The 21,597-nt window shown below is 35.5% G+C and overlaps 1 protein-coding gene across 2 annotated transcripts; it reads right to left on the bottom strand.

Annotated features, from left to right (window-relative positions):
• Window positions 1–395: 395 nt before the first annotated feature.
• Window positions 396–20,367, bottom strand: LOC129236943 (serine/threonine-protein kinase ATM). Of its 2 annotated transcripts, none has more exons than XM_054871260.1 (33): window positions 20,060–20,367; window positions 19,892–20,003; window positions 19,644–19,811; window positions 19,367–19,590; window positions 19,207–19,305; window positions 18,897–19,139; window positions 18,705–18,838; window positions 16,462–17,452; window positions 16,190–16,367; window positions 15,959–16,134; window positions 15,757–15,895; window positions 15,326–15,696; window positions 15,129–15,270; window positions 14,945–15,065; window positions 14,741–14,885; window positions 12,955–13,260; window positions 11,503–11,782; window positions 11,060–11,448; window positions 10,810–11,007; window positions 9,769–9,922; window positions 9,280–9,709; window positions 9,052–9,226; window positions 8,378–8,878; window positions 7,413–7,583; window positions 7,217–7,342; window positions 6,777–7,145; window positions 6,096–6,708; window positions 5,886–6,032; window positions 5,348–5,727; window positions 1,192–1,337; window positions 1,023–1,129; window positions 725–964; window positions 396–665 (listed from the first exon to the last, which is right to left on the bottom strand). In XM_054871260.1, exons 1-33 carry the CDS (start codon window positions 20,261–20,263, stop codon window positions 484–486), a joined length of 8,361 nt encoding a protein of 2,786 aa, XP_054727235.1. In that variant the 5' UTR covers window positions 20,264–20,367; the 3' UTR covers window positions 396–483. The 2 variants fall into 2 exon arrangements, with proteins under 2 accessions (XP_054727235.1, XP_054727236.1); XM_054871261.1 differs by having other exon boundaries at window positions 15,129–15,259; window positions 15,327–15,696.
• Between the last annotated feature and the right edge of the window lie 1,230 nt (window positions 20,368–21,597).

Here is a 21,597-nt window from a genome sequence, read left to right as displayed (position 1 = left end):
CTACGGTTCTTATTAATCAGATTTTTAAATGTTGCCACTTCATGCTACCCTTGTAGGTAGGGTATTTATTCACTACATATGTATATATAATTGGCGCGTACACCCGTTTTGGGTGTTTGGCCGAGCTCCTCCTCCTGTTTGTGGTGTGCGTCTTGATGTTGTTTCACAAATGGAGGGACCTACAGTTTTAAGCCGACTCCGAACAGCTGATATTTTTATGAGGAGCTTTTTCATGGCAGAAATACAATCGGAGGTTTGCCATTGCCTGCCGAGGGGCGACCGCTACTAGAAAAAACGTGTTTCTTTTTTTTCTTGGTGTTTCACGAAGATTCGAACCTACGTTCGCCGAATTCTGAATGGTTTTATATGCACACATTTAAAGCATTTGTAGTATATTAGTTGAATACAAACAATTTTCTTTTTAATAAAAGTGTACTTAAAATAGACAACAATTAACAATACAAATACATTTTTAATTAGTGCCTATAAATATGGATCCCAGCCAGGATATAGACGGCATAAATTATGTTTGGACACAGCGTCGTTTATTAACCGTTGAACTTGCACATCCGTATTGACTGTACTTGTGATGCTACTTAACCTTCCTTCCAACTTATGTTGTACACATAAAAGTGCACGTTGCGCGGTGAGGTTCTTTTCATCATCTGCAAATCAGGATTTATTGAAGTAGGTAAAGCAAAGCAATCTCTCATTATGACCATACCTTTACTACCAGTTGGTGAAGGTACTACATTCCAAATATATAACGGATCATATAGCAAAACTTCAAGTATTGTAATAATAGTGGAATGATTTTTTCGCAAAACCTCCAGCGTCGCTTGGCACGCCTTTTTAAAAACACCACCTGTTTCACAAATACCCATGGGTGCAATCATATCACGAGTAAGACGAAAAGGTACAGTTTCTGGAGTTGGCATTATTTTCCCTTGTTCAAAAGCGATCCCTTTAATAATGTACATATTTTTTTTAATTTACACTCAGATAAAATGTGGGTTAAGTACCGAAATCAATATGAATTACTTCAGCAGTTTTCTCATCAACCAATATATTTTGAGTGTGCCGATCTCCAAGGCCTACTACAAAGCCCACCATTGAATTTACAGCCATACTAAAAAGTAAAGTAAAATTATATAGAGTGTATTTTTATCATATAATTGAAAAATAGTTTGCCTGTTTGTGTAAGCCAGCCGACGTTCAAACCATATACCTGGAACCACAAATTTTTCCAACAGAAAATAGTGAAAAACTGGTTTGATTTGGACGCATATTTGCTCGTAAACTAGCAAACGTTTTTGTAAATCAGATTTGAGGTGTTGCTGGAAATGGAAAAAAAACAGAAACATATTCGACTATAGAACAAAAACAAACAAGAATTCTGTAGAACATTGCGTAGAAAATTTATTAAATTAATATTCCCGCTAATTTCTCTAAAATATTGAAATATTAAAGTTATATGAACGCTTAAAATGGCAAAATTCAACAGATATTTATTTATTTATTTATGTAGAAAGGAAAAAAACACTGAAAGATGCTTAAATAGAACTCGACCAAGCGACTTAATGAATGCTAGAAAATAATATGTATCTAGATAATTACAAAAAATCGTAGATAAGGTAAGAAAGAGTTTATTTTCGACAGCCCACGGAAAAAAATGAAATTTTTTTAATATGTAACATATTTCATGCGCTTCTGAGCAAGTGCAACAGCTATTTGTAATAGATAATAATATATACAGGGTGAACGATATGAAGTGTTATCAACTTCACACTGTTTGTATCTGTAAAACGGCTCATGACATCAACGTCAAAATTGTTCTAATGACAGTTCAATATATTGTTTGTAAGCCATAAAAAGCATTTGCGTCTCAGTTTTGTTGATTTTTTTTTCTGTGATGAAATTCAAACGTAATAGTGTGATTGCGTTATATTTGGCTGGAAAATCACAACCAGCCATTGTTCGTGAGCTCAGTCACCTCAAAGTGAATAAAATGTTTGTGTATCGCACTAAACGTTACAATGATACTGGTAGCATTGCAAAACGCTATGGAGGTGGACCAAAAAAAACACCGCAACAACGCCAGAAATGGTTCGGAAAGTGAAGGTTCGACTTGAATGAAATCCACGTCGAAGTGGAAGAAGAATGGCCAAAGAACTGAAAATATCGCACGACAGCATTCGACGCATATTGAAAAAGGCTTACAATTTCCAAAAAGCATACGATCTTTCACCCCAGCAAAAAAAGTTCGGTGCGAAGGAGCAAAGGAGTTGTTGCGCTTGCACATATTGTGTTTTTTGATGAAAAAAAAATCCCAATTGAGCAGTTCATAAACACTCAAAACAATCGTGTTTACTTGACCGACTGTTCATACGAGAATTTGAGCCTGCGTATGGCCACTCGAAACATTTTCCCATCGCAAGTAATGGTTAGGGCCGCAGTGACCGCTGATGGACGCTGGACACGCAAACATTTCGGTCATAGACCATGGACGTTCCAACAGAACTCGGCACCGTCTCATAAAGTTCGAGTGAACCAAGAATGGTTAAAAAATCATGTTCCACACTTCATTTCGTCCACACAATGACTTTCGAGTTCGCCAGACGCAAATCCGATGGACTATTCCATCTGGTCCATTTTGGGGAGCAAGGTGAGGACTAAAAAATATGCCAGTATGGAAGCGCTGAAAAAAGCGATTATACGAGAATGGGCCAAAATACCTCAAGATCACATTCGTGCAGCATGCAACTAATTTGTTGACCGTTTGAAGGCTATAGTCAAGGTAAAAAGTGGTCATATCGAGCTAAAGTGAATATATAAATATATATATATATAAATACTAGCAAACCCGGCCCGCTTCGCTGGGCAAAGACATGGTGGGTCCACGTTTTGGCATATATTTCGAGACCCTAGTCATCAATAGGTATGAAAATTACCCCACATTAAAGCACTTATCGACAGCTTTCATTTGATGCCCATATTGCACATCCACAACCAAAGGTTACCCGGGCCCACGTTTTGACCTATATCTCGAGACCCCAGTCACGGAGCGGCATGAGAAATACTCTGTACTAAAGCATTCACCAACAGCTTTCAATTGATATCCATATTGTACAAACACATTCTAGGGTCCACGTGTTGGTCTCTATCTCGGGACCCTAGTCACGGAGCGGCATGAAAAATACTCTGAACTAAAGCATTCACCAACAGCTTCCATTTGATACCCATATTGTACAAACACATTCTAGGGTCCACGTGTTGGTCTCTATCTCGGGACCCTAGTCACGGAGCCGCATGAAAAATACTCTGAACTAAAGCATTCACCAACAGCTTCCATTTGATACCCATATTGTATATACACATCCGAAGGTTACCCGGGCCCACGTTTTGACCTATATCTCGAGACCCCAGTCACGGAGCGGCATGAGAAATACTCTGTAGTAAAGCATTCACCAACAGCTTCCAATTGATATCCATATTGTACAAACACATTCTAGGGTCCACGTGTTGGTCTCTATCTCGGGACCCTAGTCACGGAGCCGGATGAAAAATACTCTGAACTAAAGCATTCACCAACAGCTTCCATTTGATACCCATATTGTATATACACATCCGAAGGTTACCCGGGCCCACATTTTGACCTATATCTCGAGACCCCAGTCACGGAGCGGCATGAGAAATACTCTGTAGTAAAGCATTCACCAACAGCTTCCAATTGATATCCATATTGTACAAACACATTCTAGGGTCCACGTGTTGGTCTCTATCTCGGGACCCTAGTCACGGAGCCGCATGAAAAATACTCTGAACTAAAGCATTCACCAACAGCTTCCATTTGATACCCATATTGTATATACACATCCGAAGGTTACCCGGGCCAACATTTTGACCTATATCTCGAGACCCCAGTCACGGAGCGGCATGAGAAATACTCTGTAGTAAAGCATTCACCAACAGCTTCCAATTGATATCCATATTGTACAAACACATTCTAGGGTCCACGTGTTGGTCTCTATCTCGGGACCCTAGTCACGGAGCCGCATGAAAAATACTCTGAACTAAAGCATTCACCAACAGCTTCCATTTGATACCCATATTGTATATACACATCCGAAGGTTACCCGGGCCCACATTTTGACCTATATCTCGAGACCCCAGTCACGGAGCGGCATGAGAAATACTCTGTACTAAAGCATTCACCAACAGCTTCCAATTGATATCCATATTGTACAAACACATTCTAGGGTCCACGTGTTGGTCTCTATCTCGGGACCCTAGTCACGGAGCGGCATGAAAAATACTCTGAACTAAAGCATTCACCAACAGCTTTCATTTGATACCCATATTGTATATACACATCCGAAGGTTACCCGGGTCCACGTTTTGACCATTTTCCCGGCAAATTGTGAATCTAAACCATTCTCGAATCCCATTGAACACACACAAAAAATTTCATCAAAATCGGTTCAGTCGTTTAGGAGGAGTTCAGTGACAAACACACGAACATAAGAAATATATATATAAAGATGTAATCATTTTTGAACAGTTTTGTCTTTGAAATCAATAAAAACTAATTTCACACAAAAAAGTTATGATGTTTTGAATAGATAACACTTCATATCACTTTACCCTGTAGATATGTAGATATATCCACATATATATAATTGGCGCGTACACCCTTTTTGGGTGTTTAGCCGAGCTCCTCCTCCTGTTTGTGGTATGCGTCTTGATGTTGTTCCACAAATGGACGAACCTACAGTTTCAAGCCGACTCCGAACGGCAGATATTTTTATAAGGAGCTTTTTCATGGCAGAAATACATTCGGAGGTTTGCCGTTGCCTGCCGAGGGCCGGCCGCTATTGAAAAATGTTTTTTTTTTTGGTGTTTTGGTGTTTCACCGAGATTCGAACCAACGTTCTCTCTGTGAATTCCGAATGGTAGTCACGCACCAACCCATTCGGCTACGGCGGTCGCCATACACATATATATACATAATTGGTGCGTACTCTTCTTGTTAGGTTTTTGGTGGAACTTTTCTTTCAATTGGTGATGCGAGTGTCACGTTGTTGTCCTTTAAATGAGAACCTCAAAGCTTTAGCTGCCTAGTTTCTCAAACCAAAAGCGGAGACTTCTTATTTGTTGCTTGCCGAATGGTGGCATGCAACCCCCAGACTCACAAGTTGGAGACCAAAGGCCGCCAAGGTTATTACTATTATTCACGGCTCCATTTAAGGATTCAACTAAGGAAACAAATGAAGTCTTGCTCGCTAATAGTTCGTGCGCTGTACGCATTACTTAAAGGAATTATATTTTGGCGACGTAATGTACTTACCATTGATAATTGGCGGCACTTGTGTGGTGTGATGTCGTTAGGGCGATATTTTTTATGCGCACCAACCTTGTCGCTTCCACTACCCAAATATGCACCGATAGGTGTGGTATTTTCGCACCACTCTAATATTCCGCTTCGCATCGAAAGCGGTACGACTTTATAGGTGCGAATACTAATATTGCGTTCACTTGTTTGGGGATCACAACATAAAAGAGTATTTATTAGTGCGAAGTACTGTTGCATTACCGCGTCTTGACGTAAATCATCTTGACCTTTTAAGAGTTGTGGACGTGATTTTCCATCAGAGCACAAACACACAAGCTTCTTAGGAGCGTTTATACCCCCTACCAACGATACACGTTCGTCCCACTTTACAATGCCTGAAATTGCATATAAACACATAATCAGTTCTATATGAAATATACTACGAAGAAAAAATGGGCTGAGCTCATTTCAAACTTGCTAGATTGCAAAACACAAAAAAAAAAGATTTTAGAAGCATAAATCACAATCGTCACAAAGAGGTTAGGCAATTTACTCGTTACGGTGTAGTCCCTGTGTGGCAGTACTGGCAGTTCAATAGTGGGACAATGGACCGCCTCTAAATTTTTCAATTTCTTTAATTTTTCTGATAACGCCATTGTTGAACTTTTTTCACATTCAGCACTTGCAAACTGAATTAAAGCTAAAATAAAAAGTCAATATATTATATATATGCACATAATTTGTTCACGATCTGACTGTTTACCGGGGAACATCAATGTCATCTGCTTTGCACACTGCGCGTTCAATGTGTTGCGCCCTCTTGTTATAACATCGGCTGCTATATTGGAACGAGTCTTATTACTTTTACCTCCTGTATCGTCAAATATTAACGGATACAGCTGATAAAGTGTGTGATGTGGATGATCCTGTAAGCACTTTACTAATATTTCTTTAATTATGGATATAAAATCGTCATGTTTAGAATTTAGCCTGGCGGTTATTTGATTTAAAGCACAAATAAACTTGTAAGATGGAATTATATCCACATTCTCTTTAATCTCTTTATGTAAGGCTTGATCTTGCTTGTTGGCGAACCATAATGCAATCATTCTATATATTGCTGCATTTGAAAATCCCGCGTCAATATGACAAAATTTCATATAATGTTTAACAGCAATGCAAAGGTTATTGGTGCGTTTCTCTTCGATAAATTTGATTTCCGTTTCGTCTAAACTGGCATACTTCTTCATTAGAATTATGCCATGGTTAATATCACGATCCTTGTTTTGTCTGCCAATTGAATCGGCTGCCTGTCTATTTTGCTGTATAATTTGGTACTTCAATTTAAATTCTTCCGAGTTTATGTACATATTCGACTGTGAAAATTTATAATATTACTATTAATCGCACGAAGAACAATTTTCAAATAAACAAATATACGTACTTGTACATACTCGCGATCTGCGTATTTTGCGATTATTTGATAAGCTTCTTTTCTGTTTTCCTTTTCAAAATCTTCGGGTTTACGATCTTCCAAATACAAAAAACTCAAGTCGTTATTAGTATTAAACTTTTGAGATTTTAATATCTTTTCCAAATAAAGGACAGATCTATTGAACATTTTTTCCAGAACATATTCGAAACTTTGCGAATTCGTTTCCAATAGAAATTCTCCGTACATTCTAAGAGCACGTGCTTGCTGCGGGCAAGCTCCTAATTCTTTATGTGTTAAAGCATGTTTCAGTAGAGCTTCAGTGATTTCTATATTTCCGCAGCGGAAACAAATTTCGGCATCCTCTAGCAATATATTAAGCTGAAATATTGGATTTTTGCATGTACTATTAAGCTATTTACTTTTGCTTTCTTTTTCAAATATGTATGTACCTTAATGTGTTCATTTGTGATTTCTGTGTCCCTGAGCGCTAATATATTGCGTTTAGCTAAATTTATCTCGCCCGACCTTTTGCACTCCTTAATGACGTTTAAAAGTGATGTTTCGATAGGATTATACTATTTTAAGAAAAAATAACAACTTTGGTTTTTCGATTTCACAGTATAACATTTCAACATGGCTACTTGCTTTGAAGTAATCTATTATTCTTCTTTTTCCACGCACTCCCGCTGTGTTGAAAAGTGTAATTTCATGAGATAGAACAAGTTCTTTGCAATTAAAACTGCCATATTTCAGTTGATTTTCCACTTGCCATTTTGCAAATATCGATTTTATATCTACTTCAGGAGTAAATTGAACCTGGAATTACTAAAGATTAATATGTGTACCACTTTTCTATTAAGGGGGGGTAAGGGATAAAAATCGATTTTTTTTTTGCATATTATTGTAGTAAAACATTTCAAAAATACCGTGTTAAAATTTTAAGTCAATCCGAGCAAAACTTTTTAAGTTATAGAGCATAAAGCCGAGCCGCCTCAAACATCTGCCGAGACGCAGCAGTTGCGCGCGTAGTCCGTTACAAACTTTAAACGCGGTTTTCTCGAACCTTTTTTTTTAAAGTGCGTAGTCATTGGCATTTGAAAACTACTCAACCGATCCTTTTGAAATTTTGCACACATATTTTACATATAAAAAACCTCCTCCCAACGTTTTTTTTCGCCATTTTTTTTTATATTAAGGTGGTTTTACACCTACAAAATGGCGGCATTTTTTCGTCAAAAATCACTTTTTACTTCAAACGACTACCAAATGGCTGAAAATGAAAATAAATCGTCAAAATAAACGTTGGGGGGAAGTTTAACTCATACTTTAACTAAATTATTCGATTTTTTTGATTTCAGATGATTTTACGCTGAGATATGCTGACTACTGCAAAATGTATTTTTGAAAAGACGTCTACGTAAATGTGCTCTCATTCGCTCATTTTGCAATATTTTTACATGAAAATTTTATCAAATATTCTTGAAATGTTACTTTATAATATGCAACAACTTTTACTAAACTGACTTGAACCGTTTCGCTACAATAAATTCATGAAAAAAGTGTTTTTTTTTTAGCGTTTATCCCTTACCTCCCCCCCTTAAACAAATTACTTGACAAAAGTCCTCAGTCTGCTGAAGTATGTGCAACCAGGTAAGATATTTATATACACTTTGCAGGCATTCAATGCTTATCCCCATCAAGCTGTATATTACGCATTGTCGCGCATTTCCAATGGCTGCTAAACAATTTTGTTGCTCACGATTATATAGGCACTTCAAAGCGTTGAAATGATGTTTCTTAAATTCCTCTTCTGGATCATTTTCAATATTCACTTTCAAATGCCCCTCCACAGGAACATCCCATTGACATAGTCGCCAACAAACCTCATAGTCAACACTATTGTCCATGTTTCTATTGCCCAGATCAGCTAGACTTAGAATTCCATTTCGTTTCAATGCTGAAGTACACAGGGTATTTGTCGTTGCATTAGTGAATGAGTTTTGAAGTAACATTTCAGACCAATTATTACTCAAATCAAGAAACTCGAGACGAGATTGTAAGGGAGAGATAATTCCCGAAATGGCATCATAGCATCCAATAGACTTATACGCCTAAGATATATTAAATTTAAAATATTTCGTAACGTTTAAAAGTAATAAGTATTTTTTCAAAGAAAATTTTTTCGAAATCACTATCTAATTTGATAGTCCCTATCAATTGTGCGGAAAACAAATTGGATCAAATTTATACTACATAATTGTGTGGGATTAAGTAAATGAATAACCTTTGTGGCAATTTCCTGAAATGCCGCATTTCTTAAACTATCCTCTAACTTTGTCTGCGTATCGTTCGAGGTAAATTCCGATAATGCCCACAACTCCGTGTAAATAATTGTCATAAAATACGCCTGACAATGATTGCTAGCTTTAGCAACATACAGCAAATTCATTGGCACCGCACTGAAATAAAAACAAAATATATATATTTACATGATGGTTTTAGTATTCCTTACCTGTCATTATTTATGCGAATGCATTCACATATGCTTAGAAATATTCTTATTATTCGTTTATCCTTGAAAATCTCTCGAATAGTGTGATCTCTACCCTTTTCAAGAATCAAATGCAGCTCTTTGAAATAATGCTCGAGCATAGACATAAGTTTGTCCATGTGCTGCGCTTTATTGTACATTATCAATGTAATGAAGGGCAGTAGAATTTCATTTGCAAAATATATATCTTGCGATGCCAAGTCGCGAAGAGCTGTCCAACCGCAACTTTCGAAAATTTTACTAACAAATACACAAATCCATTTATTCCACACAAGCGACTCCGTTGATATTAAAATTGATAACCAATCAATAGAAACATTGCCAGCGTCTGGATTCCACTCCTGCTTAGTCTTGTTGCCGCCTTGAAAAATTGCCAAATATGGATAGAGTCCTGTGCGTAATGTTTATTAAATATGTGATTAACCAATAAACCAAAGCAATTAGTTTTACCTATAATCGATTTTGCGAATTTCGTATTGGTTAAATGACTTGCTACCTTGAACAGAACCTCGTATGTGTTTGCTTCAAATTGCATTAACATTTTGTCTAATATCTTTCCGAGACTCATAGAGAAGAGTTCGTTCCGGTCCACTGGACTTGCAACCTTAATAAAGACATTGTTAAAGTAATTTCTTTACCGCTTTCTACCTCTTACAGACCATAATAGTAATTTTATTCAATTTAGAAGAGAGATTTAAAGCGAAAGGATTTGAGAGGAAATGTAATTCCTTCAAGTCTCAAATTCAGAAGTGCTGCAATCAATAGAATAATAACGATTAAACAACAAGTGCTACTTTGTACTAAGTAGTCAATTGAGTAGTAAAGTCCTCTCTTGACGAACAGGACTAACACTTTATAAGGCCCGTCCTATCGTATAGCGCAGAAGCTTGGGCGATGACAATATATATCAATATATATATATCAATGTATATCAATGCGGTCGGTGTAGTGGGTTTCTGCCTGCTTAAAATTCGGCCTGTGACGGGTTCGATAAGTGAATGTGAAATATCAAACGATAGCAAAAGTTTTCGCTAAAAACAGTCATAAAAACCATCTGCCATTTCGAGGCACTGTATAGAGGAGAATTTCTTCCAAAGGTAGACGTATAAATATCCTCCGCACAGATAGATATGCCTCAAATGAATCCTCTCAACAATATGAATATTTTGGTATACTTTGACTAAATTTTGTCCTGTAAGAACAAAGTTATAAAAAACAAGTGCAATGGTGATTCTGAAAAAAAAATATCTGCCGTTCGGAGTCGGCTTAAAACTGTAGGCCCCTCCATTTCTAAAACAACATTAAGACGCACATCACAAATCAGAGGAGGAGCTCCCAATAAGGGTGTAAGCGCCAATAAGGGTGTAAGCGCCAATTATATGTAGATACATATATAATGGTGCTCCTGATAATAAAGATATAAACTGGATTACGTTAATTAACTTTAGTTATTAGTCTACTAAGCCATTAATATTATTATGGAATACTCACATTATCGTAAAATGAAGAGTGGGTTTGATAATAAAAAGTTGCATCTGCTATTTGAAGAGAGCCTAATTCTCCAAGACATTTTGCCGCTTCCAGACGTAAATTTGTATTTTCGGCATTGCAGGCCACTTCAAGAAGGCGCCCAATCAAATCAGAGAACAGCATACCTTCTGCGCATAGTTCCGCTTTCTGTTTGGCTATCTATAAAAATTCTTTAAATGTATTGTCAAATATTAGCGTTCTCTAAACTTACATATTGCCTTATTGTTCCCAAGGTGCCACTACCACATTTTTGAATTAGCATGGATGACTCCAAAATTTTAAAAAGATCTTTTATATTATTTGGTGAGGCTGATCGTTTGGTTTGGATTTCACATAGCTCAGCAAAGTTTTCTGTTTCAGGAAGTTGATCAAAAATCATAGCGCTGTCGCCAAATTCGGCAATTAAGCGATGTAATAATTTTAAGGGCAATTTTGTCTTCTCTGACACACTGTTACTATCAGTGATGGCTATTAAGCATTTTGTAATTTCATTCAAATGATCACTAATTACTTTTTTGCCTTCACCAACAGACATAATTGGCTTTTCGAAAAGATACTGCAAAAAAAGAAGTCCCGCTTGGTGCAATTCCATATATTGAACTAAAGCAACAACAATTTATTATTTCTTATCAAATAATAAAATTTTTATTTTACCTTTTTGAAGGAATTGAGTGATAAATAATATTGCATCACGAATATAGTAGTCCGCAATATTGGTATCTCTTTTCGAAGTAATACGCGTCATAATGGAATCAATAATCATATCAACTGCTATGCAATATTTATAAAAGTATAATATTTTCTCATTTGGGAATATACAGCAATAAATATCTGCTTTTAGAGCACCAAGAACTTTTAAAAATTCGAGTGGATTGTGGCAAATGGGAGCGAAAAACGCTTTTGGGTCGTATTCGTCAGCATCCACCTTTTCGATCTATAAAGAAAGCAAATTACAAGTGCACCTCGTATTCAAATTAGTAGTTAAATCCTTTTTTATAAATAATTAGGTATTATAATAGGCATTATTTTCCCATATATGCGTGTTGATAGCAGTTCTTTATTAATTTTTTAATTTGACTAAATTCCTTGATTGTTATTGGCTCAGTAACTATTGCGTAAACCGGATATATTTATATATCGTTCCGGTAACGTAGAACCGACTATCGTGGGAACATTTGTTTTTTACTAGTCGATTCGATCGGTTACCATGGGTTCAGTTTATCTACTTTAACGAATCTAGAAGTTTTAGTTTTTTTTTTTTTTTTTTTTTTTTTGAGATTATGGCCAAGGCCAGAAAGGCTGGGATTTAACCAATTTGGGTTCGGATTCAGATTTAACGACCTTAAAACATACATACTAGTCACATACATCAGGTCTTTTTAAACAGGTTGAGAACTTAAAATTATAAAACAAAACAGAAATGTTGTTGGAATGCACTTTTTTATCATAATCTGGTAGTTAATTTCATGGTATTTAATTTTTGAATATGATAACCAGCATATGTCCGCCGCAGCTACGAGTTGCATGGTCCATTTGATCAGTACAATAAATCGATTGTTAAGCGATTGCCATACAGCGACTGGTGCAACCAGTCTTGTTTAAACTAATGTGGTAGATGTTTAGCTTATTAAATTATGGAAACAAACATTAAGTCAGTCGAAAGAAATATGGACCGTTGAAGTTGCCAGTGTGTAAAATGGATGAAGTGCTCTGTGAAATTCGCGAAGAGATTTATTTTTTTCACAATAACGATAGCTCTGATGCACCCGATACATGGTCAGACGCTCGTTTTATTTATATGCGTTTATAAAATAGATGTGAATAAAACCAACTTATTTTTATTTGCCATAGGTAATTGCCGATGAACCGTTTTTCTGTTTAAGCGGGTAAAAACCACAGCTAATATTATTTCCAATAATACCTTCGTTATATGGATGTTCTTTTGATTACAATACAAATAGATTGCCAATACATATATATTAAGCTTAACCGCTAATTAAAGTGCGAATAAGTCGTTTTAACCAACACTGAAATATTTTCAATAAGTGAGGTTGAACAAGTATGTACAATCAAATATAACTAGTACGTATTTTGAAGAAAACTTACCAGGTATAAAGTAAGACATTGTTGTAGGCTTTTGTGACTCAAGTGACACCACGATGATGTACCATGAAGAATTGGAAATTCAAAGGATCCTGTGGCAGATTCATCGACTTTTAAAAGACTGTAGCAAAAATATAGAGTTTTCCAATGAATATTAGAACTATTATTTCTTGTTTGCTGCAAATCCATCCCCAATCGCCTTGCATTTTCATTTAATATGCTGATATGCTTCCTGTATTTTTCAGATTGTGCTTCCGGACAAAATGCCTTTTGCGGTAACATGAACGCTTGTAATATAGGAGCGGCAGACTAGGGAATGAAATGAAATCAATAAATGTTTTAATTAGTTAGCATTGATTTGAACTTATTTTAGTCATTAAATCAATTAAGGATCAAAGATCTTTTAGGTCAAAGTGTCGGTCATTGGGCACATCACAGATACAAAACAAGTTTTTATCAAAATCTTAATACTTCAAAAAAATCACAAAATTAAAAAAAAAGTCGAAAGGAGAGCGTGAGCAAATATATATTTGTATATATATATATATATATATATATTATATTAGCACGTACAACCTTTCTGAGTGTTTGACCGTGCTCCTCCTCCTATTTGTGGTGTGTGTGTTGATGTTGTTCCACAAATGGAGGGACCTACAGTTTTAAGCCGACTCCGAACAGCCGATTTTCAATGCAGAAATACACTCGGAGGTTTGCCATGGCTTGCCGAGGGGCGGCTATTAGAAAAAACTTTTTCTTCATTTTGGTGTTTCACCGAGATTCGAACCTACGTTCTCTCTGAATTCCGAAAGGTACTCACGCACCAATCCATTCGGCTACGACCGAGCAAATACAGAATGTTAAACTTTTTATAAGAAACAAAGACATATTATCCTCATATCCTCTGAATGCAAGCAAAACGTTGTAACTGTGTTGTGGATGGGCGAATGGTTTTGTCAAATACGGGTCAACTCTTATACTGACGACTTTTGTGTCTGGTTACCGACAATTATAAATATTGTTATAAAACATTTTAATTCAAATGTCCTATATAAAAGGACTATTTGGACCTTCTATAAAAAGGTGTAAAATTCTCCCGTATAAAGGTAATCCAAGGGAATAAAATGTTCCACAAAAATGATCTTCGTGAAATTCTACTATAAAATAATCATAACAGAAATCGGCTTTTAATCTTTCTACACGCAAAATAAAAATTTCTATGCCTTAATACTTGGAAGCTTTGGCCCACTATAAAATAAAACCGACATGTGCTGATATACTTTAAGGATTTTATGGCTACTTTTCTGTGCCAATCCAAAACCACCGTTACTGTTTGATAGCTTTCACCTGTGAACATTAAGATTTAGCCATGGAGAATTTATCTATTACCGAATTGATGAGAGCCTTCCGGAGCTTTTTCAAAATGTCAAGTGATCATGCCATTGCCCTTTTATCTTATTTGGTTTTGAAAGATATGTGTTTTGTAATAATCCACACACAATCCCTGAACAGGAAAATGAGATTCATGACCTCGTTGATGAAATTTAGCTGGTACTATGTCAAGATACCGACGACACGGCTGCCAATTTTCGCAAGTTGTGTTCTATACTTACACTCTTTCATTAGATTGAAAATATCAGAACTGTGAGAATAAACATGAATATTTATAAGTGAAGGTGTTATCCGCTTAATTCAGCCTCTTCGACTACAACAGGTGGTGGTGGTTTGCCTTCTTTTGTGTATAGACCAAACAGCGATTTTTTATTTATTATAATTAAAAATTGATTAATACCTTTATAAGCTCTTCATCGGTTGCATATTTATTAAGTTTTTTCAAATCTCCGTTTGGGACATATAATAACGTATAAGCCACAATAATTGAAATATTATGCGAGATAAATTCATCTCTGCTTGGGTAACACAGAAAATATGGATATCTAAGGAAAGCAATTATATAAATAAAAATTTAAAAAGAAAACAAATACACACAACTTACTTTAAAATTGGCCAATTATTAGCTAGCCATGCTCTTATTAAACTGTTCATATATGGTTTTGTCAACTGATATCGCGTACAGCCAAAGAAGTCACAAATTTGAGTAAACTCTTTGAAGTCGGCTAAAATAGTTTATAATTTTGTTAAAATAAGATATTAGTTAGTTTATTTAACTTCAACTTTACCTTCTGTAAATTTTTTCGAAGCATAACAATTGGCCAACTCCTTTAAGGCATTTTCCTGATAATAAGAACTGAAACCAATAAGAGCCACTAAGAGTTGCATTACTACCGCTGCTCGATTTTGTGCTAAATCTGTGGTAGAATCCTATAATATATAATAATTTGTGATATATGTTCACAATTATTGCTTTCAGGCATACTAATAAATTTGTCCAGTTTATTGTAGAAAACAGCTCCTGACACATATTATAGTGCTCATTAATATAAATAGATGATGTTGAGCTTTTCAACCAATTAGAATCCATTAATGATGTTATCGTGTTTATCACCGAAAACTGGATTTGAAGAGATGGGAAAGACAAAAATTTCATCACAGATGTGCAAATATTTAAAAAGCTTTCTCGTGTCCAGATTCCCTCGCATTGACGCGAAATTTGTCGGACACTTTTTATTAAATTGCTTGTTATTCTTGCAGAATAATTCTTTTTATAAGCGACTTTAAGTAAGGATGTTAATGCCACGAACATGTTATCTAAGAGCTCATTGTTTGGGTAGACATATTCGAAGATTTCTACAAGCAAGCAATTTGTTAATTGTAATTTTTCGCTTTTTGATACAAGCATGTAAGTACCTGGAAGCATCTCAACTAATCTGCCAATGATTTTCAGGTCCATGTAATACAACCTGAATATGACTTTTAATTTATCTACGAACCATTCGCCTATTGGGCAGTTTTCTTGATCGGGTTTCCTTTTTTGCATACAAAATATCTGCAATAAATTACAAACTAGTGAAACTAGACGTTTCAATCAAGGCACATAAGCCATATATACTTGTATGAGTGGAAGAAGAGTGTCTAAGTCATTACGAATATTGAAAACATAGCGCGATATACGATGGAATGCATCTTTTTGATAAGTACTACTAGCACATAATTCGGCGAGAATGCGCAGCGATATGAAACGAACATCGGCCCAGTCAGCGGACTTACTTCGCACATGCTGAGAAGCTGTAAAATTGTAATATTAATACGCAAAACATATACTTATTTTTATAAAATGTACCACTATGCAATAAACTCATTCCCAAAAAGTTAATCAACTCCTCCAGAGGTTGCGTTTCTAAAAACTGTAATAATACCTCACTGGAAGTAAACGTTTTTACAAACGGTTCCAAATGCTGCAAAATTTCCAATAATTCTGTGCGTTCCATACTTTGTGGCTCATTGCTTTTCAATTGAAACTGTTGGAGTAAAAGATTGTCAATAATCATCAAAACAACAAAGTTTAAAAAGCAACCTCTTTAGTAATAAAATAAATACGAACGCAAAACCTACCTCCATATGACTAAGGAAAAATCCCACACGCTTAATTAGTGGACACTGGCTTAGATTGGCTTTTGTAAACACTTCATAATGCAGTAAAGCTTTCATTAGATCTGCTAGTTTGTACAAAGACGACATGTCCGAAATAATACTGGCACACGTAGTTTCTTTTGAAATTTCTAGGTTTACAGTACGCATCAGTAACTCATACGTGTTTTGAAATAAGCAATTATTCAAGGGTTTGGACTTAGCACTCTTTGCCTGAAGGAATGTTTGCATTGACTTCAATGGTTTGCCATGCTCTTCTAAGCAAACAAATTTAATGTTATATTTGTACTGAAGCAAATTTAAATTATAGTAATTCATTTGAAAATCATCTCTGTAAGTTGTTGATGGAAATATTTGCTGTTCATTCAAGAAATTCGTAACAGCAATCGCACAGGTGTCGTTAATAAGCGTAACGTCAACAGGAGCAATATTCAGTAGCATGCTCCTAGCATTTATTTTATCGTTAATCTCGTAAGCCCAAATTATAATTTTTTCAATGGTTTTGGAATTTTTATCTACTCCGCAAATGTCAGCATGTATCAAAATTTGGCGTATAGTTTCAAAAGCTTCAGCTCGTCTCAGAATACTGTTACTTATAATAGATTGGATTAGTTTGTTACTTGCTTCAGATGAGAGCTTGCCGTGTTTTATCAAGGCTTGTAATAATAGTTGTTTTTCTGTTATAATATTATTGTTTTCTGATGATTCGGAAATGAGAAAATTAACTATTTTATTCCACTTATCAGTACAATAACTGACATAAACTTTATTAACCCCTAAAATCCCGTTTTCTTCAAACATCAAAACCGCCGTCAAACCACGACGTATGCTGCGCCAAGTCATTGCATTCGAAGAAACGTTTGTTATATTTGAAATGGCTTGTAGCAACTCTGGGTAATTGGTGAGATTAATAACATTTTGTTGATTACCTAGTAGGACACCTAGTATTGCAAACCTGAAATTAATTTTAATGTATACAAAATTAGTTATCCAAATTATTATTATATCTAAAATAATTCATTTTATTGAGGTTTGTGGCTGCCTTCTTAACTTTCACCACAAGTACCTCATGGTTCAATCTTATATCTTAACCTCAATATGCTGAAGAAACTGTTAGAAGTTGGGGCCTACACAATCTTCCACCGCATACCCCTGGAAAGTCCACAAAAGCTGGTGCGCTATTTACTCTTCGGATAAAAACTATCCAACCGTAGGATACTCAATATCTCTCTCAGGCTCCCAATTTTTTGGTAAATCCCATTGAATGAAAGTGATTGAGAATCCTTTTACGAACGCGTTCCGTTCTCCTTCAAAAGTGATTTGAGACGTTCTTCATCGAGTTCAGAAGGTCTTCCGCTGCGGGACGTGCCACCGACATCAAAGTCGCTATTTTTTAACTGTGCAAGCCATTTCCGTGCTGTATACTCGCTTGACACCTTCTCCATACACGTCGCGAATGTCCCGGGCTGCTTCGGAAACTTTCTAACCTCGGTGAAAAGCAAAGAAGAGCAGGTGTCGAAAATGATGATTTTTGCCTCCATATTATATTCCATTTCTAGGCCTCAAAACTAATAAGAAATTAAATAACTCAAAAATACTATTAAGATAATTTTGTAGAGCAGAAAGTGTTCTATCAATGTTTGCCAAACAGCAAACAAATCGTTGTAAAAGTAAAGAAAATATAAAACCGCTATGAACTTATTCTTCAACCCTACCTATACTATTGGCTGTAAGGCAGTATGTAAGGCTGCTACAAGTGCAACCTCTACACCGGTAACGACAGATGGACATGTGAAAAGAAGATACACATATCTAAATACAGCTCATGACTCTGACATTCAAAAATTATTTTGAAAGTACACATCCTCTTGTTGTTGCTGTTATTTTAATAACGTAAAACAATCCCTAAAATGTCTGCTGCAGAAATTATAGTTTGACATAGAACTGACTATCGTGGGGATAACAAAACAAAAAAAAATTCTCTCGTCGATACCTCGTTTTCACCTTCTTGATATTCCTCCGAGCCAATAGCAGTCAACGTAACACCACGAAATCAATAAAAATTCTAGTCTTGGGTTAGAAGTTATGGTCTAAATTGATCAAAGGTTTTTCTGGTTTGCTACAAAAACCGCATAGCAAAAAATATATAATTTATATATTTATATATCGGTATATACATTTATGGATATTTATATTTTTATACGTACCAAGTTTCGTTGAAGGTATTGTCATGCTGAACAAGTTGTAACATAATGTCCAATTTATCTGAAATTTTTGCCATCTTGTTTATAGGTTGGTCACCTACTGATAAATCGGTTTTATCATTAATATGCCAAAACAACTAGAAATTATGAACAAACATTTAGTTTAGAGCTCAAATTAAAATTTATTCAACTTACTACATATACAATAACGCTAGCCATTTCAATGAAGTGCTCCAGACATTTCTCCCGCCCAGGCTGATTTGGTCGTTGAATAGCCATACTGCGTTCTCTAATTTCCAAATCGACTATTGATTTGAGTTTGTTTAAAGTCTTCGGCCAATTGTCTTTTAAGGCTATTTGTATAGTTTTAAAACTACCATTTGTGATGTGCGGATATATTGCATGTATAGAAGAGTATATGGATAAATAAAATATTTCCTATAACAGATATATACATATTTAATATATTTATAAAATTTCATATGAATTTTAATAGAATATTTACTTTTACTTCTGGCTTCAATTGAACATTATAAATATCACACATTACTGGTAAAATATCTTGTAACGATTCACAGACTGAATGATGATAATCTATAGTTAGCTGAATAAGGAATTTAATGCAAACCAGACTTTTTTTAATGATTTTCAGTTTCATGCCTTACCTGAGATATAAAAAAATAGTACAATTTTATTACATCTGATTTTTTTCGGTCATCATTTGCTCTGCGCGCAAATGGCAAAATTTCCGGCAAGTATGCAATGATTTCATCTTGTATATGAACATACTGAACAGCTAATTCAATCGTTTTTACAATGCAGCTTAGAACCTCGAAGTGCAGAATATCATCACCCGGAATAGTTAACTCAAACAAATTCGAAAGTATATCTAAAGATACAAAAATTAGTATGTGCTGAATCTAGATGAAATTGTGTACGTACTATTATATTCATCCACTTTAAGTTCCCGTACATAGGAGGGAGATTTATAAATCCCCCGTTCAAGAATCTGAATAAACAAGCTACCAAAAATTTTCACAGCGCTAGTTGTGCTAAAGCCGTTACAAAATGCTTGGTAAATTGCAGATTTCGATAGGAAGTTATTTGAATCTAGAAAATAAATCAATAATTATTTAAGAATATTTGTTAATGACTTATTATTGTAATGACTTAAAAGGCTCAAGACTTACTCTCCAAATTATAATCGATAAGCTTATGAATAACTGAACGGTAGACGTGATTTTTATTCAACATGGCTTGGATACTTTTTTGTTCCTTCAACTCAACGACCTTAGCTGCGTGCTGTACGATAAATTTGTTTACTCATTTTATACTTTCATTCAGACACAATTGCAAACCTTGAGCACCGAATCAACAGTACTGCAGAATATTTCATTCCAAGTAATATCGTCCGTATGTTTAAGCCGAAGCCGCTGGATCAGTTCGTCTTTAGAATTCACCAATATTGTATCTAAGCGTTCAGCAGCTTTGTTACGAGTTGGAGGCTTTTCCGAGCGTAGTTCTGCACACAACGTCGAGATTTGGTGCAGTTGAGAGGACATAATAACTTATTTTTATCAACTGCCACAAACAAAACACAAAGATATATGCGATTTACTTAAAACTCTTAAACAAAAGTAACTAATTGGGATCCCGCCTGTTTCAAATTTCTTAGTTCCTCGGAGGTGCCAGCTGTTATAAATAATTAATAAATAATTCTTTTCAAGAATACCCTGCCAGACCAGAAGATTTTTTGCTTTCAAATAAAATCCTACAGCAGTGAAAACTAGGGCTAAACTTTCCATTACTACCACGATATATTTGAATAGGGGGCCGGATGAGGATGAGGAGTGGCACCACCCACCAAGCCCATTAGAACGTGCAAAGTCACTCCATTATAACTATGAAAGTCGTAACCTCCTAGGGTCCCTATGGAACCCCCAGGAAAAGTTAAAAATTAGGTTTTTTTACGACCGTGTTTGCAGCTTTTACTGAAATACAGTTGAAGAGAAGTGTATACAGCAATCGTCAACTCAGCAAGCATTTAACTTAGGTTTTATAATTCATCCCACTTATGAAAATATTGTTTAATCGTAAAATTTATACATGGCGCTGGCGAAAATTTGGGCTAAAAAATTGTCCGATTTCGCACTATTTCACAATTAAAAAAAAAAAACATTTTTTGTAACATGTATGTACAGCCATGGACAGATAAATTGCACAAATGTGAACCTTATATGTTAAGTTAAGTTTTTAGTACGAACTCTGCTTTGATCAAATAAATTTGTTTGTTTCGGAAAATGGTTTATAATGCTCTTAATCTAGTTAAGAAAGATTCATCCTATCTAAGCAAAAAAATGGAAAGAAAACCAAAGCCGCGAAAAACTGATATTAATATTTAAAGAGCTATAATTCGCAAGAGCAAAGCACATCATTTTAAATCGACACGGCAAATAATGCTGGAAATAAACCAAGAATCTGGTCTACAGGTGTCCAGAAAGCTTGTAGGAAGGCGACTTAACGAAGCCCAGCTGTTTGCCGCATAAGCAGGAAAAAAGTACTCCTCTCAAAAAGACGTATCAAACACCGACTTGCCTTTGCAAAAGCCCACAAAGACAAATCTATTCAGTTTTGGAAAAACGTACTTTGGACCGAGGAAACCAAAATAAATAGTATGGGACCAGATGGGAAAACTATTGTACGTCGTCCAAAAAGCAAGCACTACATCCTAGCTTCACAAAAAATATAGGATAGATTTCACTATCTGGATATACGCTAGAATAAAATGGAGCCATTTGTGTTATGCCATTAAATTGCACATTTATGCAGGACAATGATCCAAAGCATACTGCAAAGACAGTGAAGCAATGCCTCAGAGGAGAAAAAATTAATGTAC

Source organism: Anastrepha obliqua, chromosome 2 (genome assembly GCF_027943255.1).
Source record: "Anastrepha obliqua isolate idAnaObli1 chromosome 2, idAnaObli1_1.0, whole genome shotgun sequence".
NCBI classification, from domain to species: Eukaryota; Metazoa; Arthropoda; class Insecta; order Diptera; family Tephritidae; genus Anastrepha; species Anastrepha obliqua.
The sequence above is the reverse complement of the archived record's forward strand: the minus strand, read 5'-3'. Positions and strand labels throughout refer to the sequence as shown.

Excerpts from the sequence above, each read along its gene's own strand:
- LOC129236943 (XM_054871260.1), bottom strand. The coding sequence starts at position 20,263 with ATGTCCTCTCAACTGCACCAAATCTCGACGTTGTGTGCAGAACTACGC. Across the intron at positions 19,306-19,366 it reads ACTATTTTTTTATATCTCAG|CTAACTATAGATTATCATCA; the intron begins GTAAGGCATGAA and ends TTCCTTATTCAG. Across the intron at positions 9,227-9,279 it reads ATTCGCATAAATAATGACAG|TGCGGTGCCAATGAATTTGC; the intron begins GTAAGGAATACT and ends TTTTTATTTCAG.